Source organism: Berghia stephanieae, chromosome 10, assembly GCF_034508935.2.
Source record: "Berghia stephanieae isolate SIO BIC M18660-M18661 chromosome 10, UCSD_Bste_1.3, whole genome shotgun sequence".
In the NCBI taxonomy this organism is placed as follows: domain Eukaryota; kingdom Metazoa; phylum Mollusca; class Gastropoda; order Nudibranchia; family Aeolidiidae; genus Berghia; species Berghia stephanieae.
The window spans coordinates 10,470,323-10,483,163 of record NC_088369.1 but is presented as its reverse complement, the minus strand read 5'-3'; the positions used below and the strand labels follow the sequence as shown (position 1 = coordinate 10,483,163).

Sequence of the window (12,841 nt, the reverse complement as noted above, 5' to 3'; positions counted from 1 at the left end):
CAAATCACATGTATGGGACTTATTCCTTTTATTGTATAATAATATTATAATATTTAAGTTATATATTATAAGTCATTTGTAAATAAATGTAGACACCATTTTATTATCAGCTCAGATTCTGGACCTCCTGAAATTGTAAAATGAGCACAAAAAAATATAGAATTTAAAATATAAAATATTTGGTCACAAGTTTACACTATAGCAGTTGGTAAAATTGCATAAGAACACACAGTTGTAATCTTTCTACAGCGCAGCTCATAGTCACATATCAGGGATACCAAATTATTTCTGTAATAAAAAAGCCTAAAAAAAACTGAAATTGAATGGAGCATCACGTCTCACCTAAAAAAAAAAAAAAAACAGGCCTTGTAAAGCTTTTAATAAATAAATGAATAAATAATCTTTATTCATCCATTAGGTCATCGGTTTTACAATGAACAAACAAAAATATATATCTCTTACCGCTGCTCTTTCCTTTGAGAAATTAGGGAGCAGGCACTGATGTAAGATAAAGATCTGAACAAGTGTGTATAAAAAGTGCCAGACAAGTTAAGGAGCAGGCACTGGTGTAAGATAAAGATCTGAACAAGTGTGTATAAACAGTGCCAGACAAGTTAAGGAGCAGGCACTGGTGTAAGATAAAGATCTGAACAAGTGTTTATGAAACAGTGCCAGACAAATTAAGGAGCAGGCACTGGTGTAAGATAAAGATCTGAACAAGTGTGTATAGACAGTGCCAGACAAGTTAAGGAGCAGGCACTGGTGTAAGATAAAGATCTGAACAAGTGTGTATAAACAGTGCCAGACAAGTTAAGGAGCAGGCACTGGTGTAAGATAAAGATCTGAACAAGTGTTTATGAAACAGTGCCAGACAAGTTAAGGAGCAGGCACTGGTGTAAGATAAAGATCTGAACAAGTGTTTATGAAACAGTGCCAGACAAATTAAGGAGCAGGCACTGGTGTAAGATAAAGATCTGAACACGTGTGTATAAACAGTGCCAGACAAGTTAAGGAGCAGGTACTGGTGTAAGATGAAGATCTGGACAAGTGTTTATGAAACAGTGCCAGACAAATTAAGGAGCAGGCACTGGTGTAAGATAAAGATCTGAACAAGTGTTTATGAAACATTGTCAGACAAATTAAGGAGCAGGCACTGGTGTAAGATAAAGATCTGAACAAGTGTTTATGAAACATTGTCAGACAAATTAAGGAGCAGGCACTGGTGTAAGATAAAGATCTGAACAAGTGTTTATGAAACATTGTCAGACAAATTAAGGAGCAGGCACTGGTGTAAGATAAAGATCTGAACAAGTGTTTATGAAACAGTGCCAGACAAGTTAAGGAGCAGGCACTGGTGTAAGATAAAGATCTGAACAAGTGTTTATGAAACAGTGCCAGACAAATTAAGGAGCAGGCACTGGTGTAAGATAAAGATCTGAACACGTGTGTATAAACAGTGCCAGACAAGTTAAGGAGCAGGTACTGGTGTAAGATGAAGATCTGGACAAGTGTTTATGAAACAGTGCCAGACAAATTAAGGAGCAGGCACTGGTGTAAGATAAAGATCTGAACAAGTGTTTATGAAACATTGTCAGACAAATTAAGGAGCAGGCACTGGTGTAAGATAAAGATCTGAACAAGTGTTTATGAAACATTGTCAGACAAATTAAGGAGCAGGCACTGGTGTAAGATAAAGATCTGAACAAGTGTTTATGAAACATTGTCAGACAAATTAAGGAGCAGGCACTGGTGTAAGATAAAGATCTGAACAAGTGTATGAAATGGTGCCAGATAAAGCAAGAAAAAAAAACAGTCTTCCTCGACTGAACATCGAACCTCAGACCTCCTGATTACAGGTCAGGCGTGCTAGAATTACACCACAGAGGTTCCCGGATTGTTGGAAGAATTTTAATTCCTATATTACTATCTGTGAACCCTGGCTTGCATCAAACAACACAAACATTCCTTTGAAGTTGTATGAGGCTGAGGCCTACCTATGTTGCATCATCAATATTATTATTTCTGTCCAGAGAAGAAGGACCTTATTATGTCAAATGGCCTTCTTCTTGGAGGGAATAATGTTGAGGTGTGAACTGGTGACAAAAAAAAAAAAAAACGGGAAAACCCGGAGATTTGGCATCCCTGATATATATATATATATATATATATATATATATATATATATATATATATATATATATATATATATATATATATATATATATATATATATATATATATATATATACCGTCAACAGGGGTAACTTTGCTTTAAGAGGTAACTTTGCCTCTGTAAATTTGGAGCATTTTGAGTCATCTCAGTTTTGTTGTAGTTATTATCTTGGTTAAATGACTGAACTTTTTGTCAAAGGAAATTAGGACCACAAAACTAAATATACTATAATTGGTCCAAAATTAAAGAGGCAAAGTTGCCCCTTCAGGCAAAGTTACCCCAGTTGACGGTATATATATATATATATATATATATATATATATATATATTATATATTATATATATATATATATATATATATATATAGACACACTAATTGTGGTCAATATTGATGTGAATATGAACTGGCTGCATTTTAGGATATGATTCGAAGTGGAATTGCATGTGTAGTAGTGTTTGTAAAATATAAAATGATGAGATAAAATTCACTTCAAGCAGAAACTTCAATGATAATAATAATAATAAAATATACAGTGGAATCCTGATAAAGCCAACACCGCAGGACGACCAGAAACATTGGTTGACTTTAAGCAATGGGTTGACTTTAATCATTATCAATGGAACACACTAAGATTTACTTACTTAAAGCAGTGTTTTTGGTAAAGGCTCATTATTTTATTTATTCACCGAACTGAAAATTTGGGACCAACAAGAGGAGTTGACTTAAAGCAGAAGTTGACTTTAACTCACTCAACCCCAACACCGACTATATCCGTAGTTTACCCAGGTTATTTTTACCCCATGCCTATTTATTACATTTTTCTAAGACAAATTATAGGCGTAGTATCAAAGCTAATGTTTTTAGTTTTTGCATGTGAATGGTAGCTGAATAAAACTATTTATGTACATGTTCATTTTTATTACATTTTTTCAAATTTTGAAAAGTAGCAAAAATCTCTAGGGTTGAGTGAGTTAAGAGTGTTGACTTTATGCGGATTCCAATGTATTTATAAATTGACAGCACTTGAGACAATATTCGTATGAATGACTAGTGATACATAATATTGATAGGGTATAGTAATAAGTATTATAGAATATAATAGAAAGTAAGGTGTATTTAACCTGTTTACTGCCGTACTCTGGGAAAAAATAAACAGGTATTTAAAAATTTGGCCAGAAAACTCATCCTTCAAATATATTGATCGATTTAAATGACCCTCACCTTGGCAAAAGCTCTCAAACCTGGGATTTTACAAAGTTTTTTTCCACCATAGTACAGCAGTTAAGTGGTTAATGAAGAGGGACTGTACTTTGTAAGTGTAAGGCACAAAAAGACTTCTTTGAATTCAAATTGCAACACATTGAAACTAATTAACATAAATGAATATAACAGCTTTGCAAAAGAGCAGAATACCAAAACACGGAATGTTTCGAGCTCAAAACAATTCATCAGCCAATAACTAAAACATTAATTACATCACTTTAAATTCAGACAGACAGTCTGGATTTTAAAATGTATATAGACGTCTATCAATGTTTTTATTGTTTTTGTTAAAAGGCTGAAGAAGGGTTTTGAGCCTGAAATAATCCTTGTTTGGTATTTTGTTCTTTTTTTCGAGATTGTTGCCCATAGTCATTTTTGTTCCTTGCAGCATCAAACATCTTAGTACCACTCAGCACATTAATTGTTTGAAACTGAAAGTTCAACTTTGTCTACAAATGCAAAGATAAGATTTTGGGACATTTTAATGCTTTCCCCAAATTTTTAATGTTTTCATTTATCAAATGGAGGACAAATTGTGTTGATTATATGGAAGAAAGAGAAGGTAAAGGAAAGAGAAGAAAATTTATTTGGTCAAGACACGAGTGATGAATATCTGTAAACCTACCAGAATTGAGTGAATGCACTTGGTACAGTTCTCACCAGATTCTAGCGTGCTCTCTGAAGAAGCCAAAAAGCGTGCTAGAATCTGCCGAGCATACTGGAATTCTCAAAGCGTTTTACAAACCTTTCATTACTCATTAAAGGGTTCTTGAATTTAAGTCCTGGTCTAGCTTCCAAGTTTCCTAACTATTGAGTGGCATTTCTTTCTTCTTTTAAAAAAATTTAATTATTTCTTTTTATAAAGTTTAAATGACAATGGTAATCAAAGTAAAAGTAAAAAGTAGTCCTTCAGAGCCTTTAGACCCAAAGAGCCGGACTTTATCTCGGTTTCTATAGTGTGAAATGAACAACAGCAATTGCTTGCTACCCTTTGGATAGGACGACGCTAGTCTATTGCAAATTACTTTCCACCAAATCTAACAGTCAGACTCAGCTACCCAATCACTGCTGGGTGGACAGGGGGATCAGACAAAAAAACTCCACTCCACCCGGGATCGATCTCAGTCCCTTTGCGTGTGAAGCGAGTGCCCTACTGACTGAGCTATCAGGATCCCCATGGTAATCAAAGACGAAGTTGTAAAAATGTGTTAGTCAATAAGTTTGAATATTAACCCATAAATGAATATCAAAATGATGAGTCGAATTGAAAGAAAACTACCCGAACTTTGTGATCAAAAGTTAAAGGAAAAAATTATTAATCGGAGAGATTTTTTAAAAATCAATATTGTCAGTTGTGAGAGGAAAAAACATATCACAAGACCAAAATTAATTCCCGGGAAAAAAGAAATCAACTGCTATCTGGCAACATTGACATTAGCATTAGCAACTAACAATTAACATGAGTGGGAGGTATTAAAGGTAGGAAACAAGGAAAGTAGTTGTACTAAAAAACATCGATTTATTCTAAATCCTTTGTTTTGTTTTGTTTTTTGTTCGTTTGTTGGGTTTTTTTAAGGGCTTTAATTTTGTACAATATTCACTAAAAGTGCTCTAAGTGCTTTAGAAGGAGTTCCAAGCCAAGAGCAATATTTAATGTGAGAGTAACACTTGTAATAGACAAAATGCTTGTGAGGTTCTATTGCAATGTTTATTACAACAATTATGTTACTGGCCCGGTACTCATCTTAAACCTGGGAATCTGAGAAAATATATATAATGAACCTTTACCAAAGACTCATCTTTACCAGAAATTTTTATCCTAGGCATTTTTTATTGATGAGTCAATTATACATTTTATTTTTTTATTTCATTTTGTTGAATGTCAATTTCATTTGGTAAAACTTGCATAGTTTGTGTGTGCGACTGTTGTGTGTGTCTGTTTGGCTCGGTACGAGTGTGTTTATGGTTTGACAAGTATATTGTAAAGCGCTTTGAGGCTTCGGCGTTTAGCGCTATAAAAGGACACTTTATTATTACCATTATTATTATTATTAACACGAACCAACGACTTACAGGTCACAAGCCCAGAGGTATACCACTAGATCAGTAAAAAAATAAAAAACAACATATGATTATCATATTAAAACATTGGGATATGTATACCTAAGCATGCCTCATTCATTAGATTCAACAATGATAATAATAATAATAATAATAATAATAATAATAATAATAAGCGCTTATATTGAAAGCAACATTTGTTGAATCAGACCATTAGTCTCAATGCATTATTCACAGCGGTGTTAAATGAAAGCATTACGAAAGAAGTTTTATGATGTGACAAGTTTCATGGTAAAATTCAATTTATCTGTAGATCAAGAAACGATCAAGAACTTATATGATTATCATATTAAAACATTGGGATATGTATATTTCATTGTGGCTCATTCATTAGGTTCAGCAATGATAATTATAATAAGCACTTTTACAATGCTTAATCCATACATAGGCTCTAAGCGCTTTACTACCAAAAATTGCACTGGTCTGGAGTGTTTTGTTTGTTTGTTTGTTTTTTTTTGAGTTTTTTTTTGTTTTTGTTTTTCTGTTCTGTTTGGGTTTTTTGTTAACCAACTAAGGAAATCCTTTATCTCGTACCAAAAGTAAAATTTACTTTGACATCATGCACACTTTCAGTGGAAGCAACACATCTAGGTGAATTCAATGAGAAAGCTGTTATTTGTTGTAAAATTCAAAAGCATGAAAAAAATGGTAAGCTTGAAATAAACACACAAATGCACACACACACACACACACACACACACACACACACACACACATACACAAAGTGAAAATTAAAAAGGCAAAAATAGTGTTTCGCTTTCAAGCTCTGAGACTTGTATGTCAATAGTAATTAGTGATTAAAGAGTTCCCCTAATTGGCAAAAATCCCCAACGCCAACCTTTCCTCGGTTTCCTTCGATTGAGATGCTTCATTTTTTAATTTCCTCGGATTTTCTGCTTTCTCAATGCCGCTGACCAGAAATACCTGCATAATCACACTTAACCACAACTGGATTCTGCTTTCTCAATGCCGCTGACCAGAAAAATCTGCATAGCCATGCCTAACCACAACTGGATTCTGCTTTCTCGAGTCTGCTGACTGGAGAGGTCAAGTGAACTCCATGCCACCTGTTGGTCCAGGACCTTTTTCCTCTATAATCCAAACACTCAATAATTTCACATTTTCTGTTCTAAGGGAAAATTCTTCGCATTCCTTGGACAGCAAAGGAAACTAATCAAAATAAGAGAGAGTCCCTGGGCATTAAGGAGCCATATATCATGAAGATGATACAGAAATTAAAACTTGCTTTTTTTTTGGACATATCAAGAGACACGACAGCCTTGAAAAAATATTTATAGAGGGTATTGTGGATGGTAAAAGAGGAAGAGATAGACCAAGAAGATGGTCACAAGACATCAGTGAATGGATGAAATAAGACAGTGACTGAATGTGGAAGGATGGCGCAGGACAGAGGCTTGTTTCGGTTGGCAGTTGAGGAGGCCACGTCCAGGGGGGATAAGCCATGATGATGATCTTCTGTTCAGATTCATTATAGACTACACTATCATATTATTTGCGGTAAATATTTTGCACTGATACATCAAGTAGAATTGGAGCCCTAGTGCCGCAATGGTTAAAGCAATTTGTCTTGTGAACAAACTTGATAATTGAAATTGAAATTGAAAAAGACACATATTATACTGTTTAAAAATTTAGTAATTTCAAGTTGCAAATCAAAGAGTTTTGAATGGATATTTGTCTAATCAATTGTCTAAGCTACTTGCATTATTCTTATTTTCCTTACATTCCAACATCTTCAATATAGCTTCATATTCAGAGTAAAACAGGTCTATTAGTGTCAAATAGCAAACAATATGGCTTTTTTTTTTTTAATATTTTTAAAAAACTAGTATATTTCCAATTAGGCAACAACCCCAAATTATGTTAAGCCGATGTGTGGCTAATAACTTGAACTAGCAAAGGACAAAGTGTGCTGGCGATGACTATGACTATGATGAGTATGAAAAAAGGAAAGGAAAATGGTATATGAAAACTGACACAGCAAATGTCGACTGACCTCATGAAGTGATCACCTCTAGTTGAGACAAATCTGTGACTGACTGAGACAAAAACATTATTAATAATATTATTATCATGAACGTCATTCGTAATATATTGTATGGAGCACAAAAAGATACTGGACCATTGTCATTGTATTATCATTATGTCAAACAAATAAGAATAAAAGGTTATTTGCTCACTTCTAGTGTAAAAAAGAATAAGCACATGGAAAGCCAGTTCAAAAAAAAATGGCCGATCCAAAAATATTAATAAGCCAAAAATAATTTTAGAAATGTTGTCTTTTCATCATCTCAGTTGTTGTGAATGTTGTTAACAGATTCTTAGTGATCTGACAGTGCTAAACGACTAACAACTACTAAACCGAATTACAGTAGAATTACTTTAAACCGAAATTTTGGGGACCTTCTAAACCATTTCGGTTTAAAGACATTTTGGTTTAAAGCAAGTTCCCATTTTGCGATGTTTTTCAAGTGTAGTAACTATTTAAGAAATTTGCTCATTTAATCGTATCATGGGTTTCTCCTTAAATGTAGTTGTTGAATAAATGCCGTCTTCGTAACCATTAAAAAATTTTTATTTTTTTTATTTTATTATTTTGTATTTTTTATTTTTTGGTGTTTTAAAAATATTTTTGGGGGTTTTCGTTTTCAATTCAAAATTGTTGAAAGAGTTGAGTTCGGGATGCCTTGTTTTTTACATATCTCCGTCTTGATCAACTTTTTTTCCATCGACTTCACATAGTATTTTGATTTTAAACTCCAACGTGTAAGCACAGTGCTTTCTTTTAGTAAAAAGTAAAGCTAAAATACGATCGAAAGTTCTTGTGCGATAATTGATAATGAATGATGTGCAGATACTCAGAGGTGAAGTAAAATGGAAATGAAAAGGCGTGTCAATGCTAAGTTGTTTACTACACATCTCTCTTTTGTTGAAAAGCCATTAGGTTCAAAGGCCTTATTACATAGAACCCCCCCCCCCCCTCACATTCAATCAAAGTGGAAATGAAATGGCATGTCAATTGTAAGTTGTCTACCACCCCCCTCCTTATTGTCGTGTTGAAAATCCAGTCAGTTCCAAAGCATCAACACACGAGCGAGAACATCTTGCTTGCGTGATTCAACACCCCAACTCCCCCTCTTTCCTCATTTTTCGCCTGCTAGTCACCCGTTGTCTTCCTTTTCCAGTCTGCGATCGTGGTGCTGGCCAAACCCAAGTGCAGTGATTGAAGTGTTTGCCTACCCCCCACCCCTCACCCTCATCTTATACTTACGCTCTTTGTTTTAATATCGCCGGGCATTATTATGTGGGGCCACCTTCCCGAATTTTTGAAGAAAAATAGAGAGAGAAACAGGGAAGGTGCTCTCAAGTTGTTTTGGTTTAAAGAAAGTCCTTCTTAGAAGTATTTCGGTTCATCGTAAGAATTAGTACAAAGATAATGAAGAAACTAGTACAATTTATTAAATTCTTTGCGGTTTAAGGTATTTTTCTGTTTAGCTTCTTTCGGTTTAAAGTAATTTTACTGTAAATGGCTTCCCATTAATTATTTAAAATGCCAAATTTTTCTCATAAAAAGTTACATTACACTGCCTGAAAAGAGAAATAAACCAAAATTAATTTAACGGCTTCGAAAAAATAACATAATATCAAATACAGAACGTTTAGGGCACAAAACCCTTCTTCGCCCAATAATAAAAAAAAAAACAATAAAAATATTCATAAATCACTTAAAATCCCAATAGGATTTTTTATTGTTTTTACTATTGGTTGAAGAGGGCGTTTTGTTTTTTAATGTAAAGTTTAAGATTTACTCATCGTAATATTTGCAGATTCTCCTTTATCTACATTCATGTTTTTATTGTATTTGTTATTGGCTGAAGAAGGGTTTTGAGCCTAAAACAATTTGTGTTTGGTGTTTGTTTTTTTTTTAAAAGCTGGTATGCTCATTTTTATTCATTACTTTTTATCAAAATTACTACGATTGAATTGTCATTATCTAAATCCTCGCTGCTACAAATAAATTCAATATTATTTGTATTTATCACGATAAGGAATCTGCATTAAAATTACTACTACTGTCATCATCATCATCTAAATCTACTAATAGATTCAATATTATTCGTATTTATCACGATAAGGAATCTGCATCAAAATTACTACTATTGTCATCGTCTAAATCTTCACTGCTACGAACAGATTCAATTAATACTCGAGTTTATCATGATAAGGAATCTGCATTAAAAATTACTACTATAGTCTTAATCTATTAATAGATTCAATATTATTCGTATTTATCACGATAAGGAATCTGCATCAAAATTACTACTATTGTCATCGTCTAAATCTTCACTGCTACTAACAGATTCAATCTCATCCAGTTCCTCCATCTCCGACACGCCAGGTCCATCTTCCCCCATGTACGTATAGTATTTGTCGCCAGCTCCACCATCGTTATCGTAATTATCATTATTGCGGCACGGAGGAGGAGTCATCATCATAGAGTCTTCGTCGTCCTCTTTGTTGTTACACTTATTGTCCCCGATGCTGTCCTCGTCTTGCGATGAGTTGAGTGAGGAAGACGGAGGTGGGGGTGGATGAAGGTGGAAGGATTGCAGTAATTGCATGCTGGCTTTGTTATGCTGGTTCTGATTGTTCATGTTGGGTTGACAGGACTGGAAGGACAGAATACAGTGAAGGTTGCCACCTATTTTTTTGGTTTTCCGTTTCTGTACCCCTTTCCACGACTGTCGAATGTTGTAGAATTCAGGACTTTCGCAGTTAAGATCGGTACAGATTTCCTCCCAGCTGATGTTGAAGATACATGAAAAAAAAAAGAAGAAAAAATTTTAATCGTGAGATAAGATAAGAATTGGATGGATTATTAAACAATCAACTTCAAATGAATTTAAATGGCTCTTAAAATAAAATAAAAAATTTGTGAACAAAAACGTTCAACTCAGGTATAAATGTGTACTTATTTATAAGCATTGACGTATATTATTGTAAGAGTGATACTGTAAAAGGGGGCTTTTATGGGAAGAATGAATATAATTTTATTTTTTTAACTTGAGCCAAATGTGCTCAAAGCGCTTTACAAGGGGTCCCTACCCAACCACAACACTTGACTGACATGAAGGACAAGACACGATGCCGTTAGGCGATATTACAATTTTTTTTTTTTCCGACAGATACAACATTGTTAACGACCAAGTAGGTACTCATTTTACACCTGAGTACTATGAGCCTTTTCCAAGTATTCAACAATGCGCTGCTCAGAGTGGGTTTCAAATCCAGGACTTTCCAATCTGAAGGCAAGTTCATACTACAAGACCACATGCCGCACTTATATTTTAGCTAAATTTCAAAAGTAGGCTTTCAGCGATTTGTAATTTGTAGACCATTTCTCATGAGCACCTCTTACATTTGGGGGGTCCCGATAAGCTCAGTCGGTAGAGCACTCGCTTCACACGCAAAGAGACCAAGATCGATCCCGGGTGCGGTCGAGATTTTTTTTTTTCTGACCCCCCTGTCAACCCAGCAGTGATTGGGTAGCTGGGTCTGCTAGATCTGGTAGGTGGAAAGTACTTTGCAATAGACTAGCGTCCTATCCAAAGGGTAGCAAGCAATTGCTATTGTTCATTCGTTTCACGCTATAGAAACTAGGATAAACTCCGGCTCTATGAGCCTATTGGCTCTGAAGGGCTACCTCTTACAGTTATCAATAAAACACAGCACAACAACGACACAGCGCCATCTGTCGTCAGGCATTTTAAATTGATATCGCGTCGGTGTTTTACCTCTTGCAATGAAATGGTCCATGTTTTCTGCTTGTGTCTCCGATTAGAATCCAAGTCTTCTCGACTGACTCCTCGGACAGCTTTTCTCTATATTACATTGTGAAGGGGATGGTGGGGCAGAGGGGGGAAGAGGTGGGGGGGGGGGGGGGACCAAACAAACAATCAAAAAGACAAGTAAGGAATAGTGGAATCTGATAAATTAGATACAATACGTGCATGTTGGATGAATTTGGTGTGGTCAAACCTTGTCAGGCCACCACATTTGCCACCATATTGAAAATATTAATAACAATAATAATAATAATGATGATGATGATGATGATGATGATGATGATGATGATGATGATGATGATGATGATGATAATAATAATAAGAAGAAGAAGAAGGAGAAGAAGAAGATTTAAAATAATAATAATAATAATAATAATAATAATAATAATAATAATAATAATAATAATAATAATAATAATAATAATAATAATAATAGAATAATAATAATAATAATATAATAATAATAATAATAATAATAATAATAATAATAATAATAATAATGATAACATAATAATAGTAATAATAATAATAATAACAATAACAATAATGTGATACATCATAGAAAATCTTAAGAGAAAACGCTGAGATGTTATTTCATAGTTTTACCTGTAAGCGTCCAAAGCGTAACAGGCCGATTCCTCAAAGCCAATGGGACAGCAATAATGGTTATGGCAGTGGTAGATAAAGGCAGTTTTTTTGTCTCTCAGGCCAGATTTCAGCTTTTTCAAGGCCATTTCTTGGGTCAGACCAGGAGTCCGGTTGCGCCCACAGGGCTTGTACATGAAGTGACAGCGTCCATCGACTTGGAAGTGACTGTTTAGCTTTTGAAACCATCTGGATGAAATGAGGACATTTTTAATTAATCATATTTTTGACATATCATTTCAAAGTTCTTGGTAAAATGCTGAGGGTCCCGATAGCTGAGCTGGTAGAGCACTCGCGTACCATGCAAAGGGGACTAAGATCAATCCCGGGAAAAGTCAAGATTTTATTCTGTACACCCAACAGTGATTGGGTAGCTGGATTTCTTAGATCTGGCAGAAAGTATTTTGCAAAAAGACTAGCGTCCTATTCGATTGGTAGCAAGCAATTGTTATTGTCCGTTTCATGCTATAGGAACAGGGATAAACTCCAGCTCCATGGACCTCATGGCTCTGAAGAACTAAATCTTGTGAAAACTTTGAAACCTGGGAATGCAAGGAAGTTCAAAAAATTTTTATCAATTTTTTGGGGGGGTTATTCCAAGGGTAAGGCAGAATAATAATTAACATTTCAGACAGCAAAATCAAAACGTGTGTTTTAAAGTATCATTTCCGATCTGTCAAAGGGAAACAACCACAACTTCATATTTTGTGCATCATATTATTGTATTAATTATCTCCTTTGTTGGGTTCAATATGGAGTGATGATGTGGTG

The 12,841-nt window shown here is 34.6% G+C and overlaps 1 protein-coding gene across 7 annotated transcripts in view; it reads right to left on the bottom strand.

Annotated features, from left to right (window-relative positions):
* Positions 1 to 9: 9 nt before the first annotated feature.
* Positions 10 to 12,841, bottom strand: part of LOC144980491 (uncharacterized) — a 45,403-nt gene continuing 32,571 nt past the window's right edge. For 4 of the 7 annotated variants that reach the window (XM_078928101.1, XM_078928102.1, XM_078928103.1 and 1 more), the window contains 3 exons: positions 12,032 to 12,259; positions 11,375 to 11,461; positions 9,538 to 10,382 (listed from right to left, as the gene is read on the bottom strand). In XM_078928101.1, coding sequence (XP_078784227.1) covers positions 9,872 to 10,382; positions 11,375 to 11,461; positions 12,032 to 12,259 — 826 coding nt within the window. In that variant the 3' untranslated portion in view covers positions 9,538 to 9,871. Of the gene's footprint in view, positions 128 to 7,575; positions 7,619 to 9,537; positions 10,383 to 11,374; positions 11,462 to 12,031; positions 12,260 to 12,841 lie in introns of those variants that run through there. The other 3 variants (XM_078928105.1, XM_078928106.1, XM_078928107.1) reach the window with 2 other exon arrangements.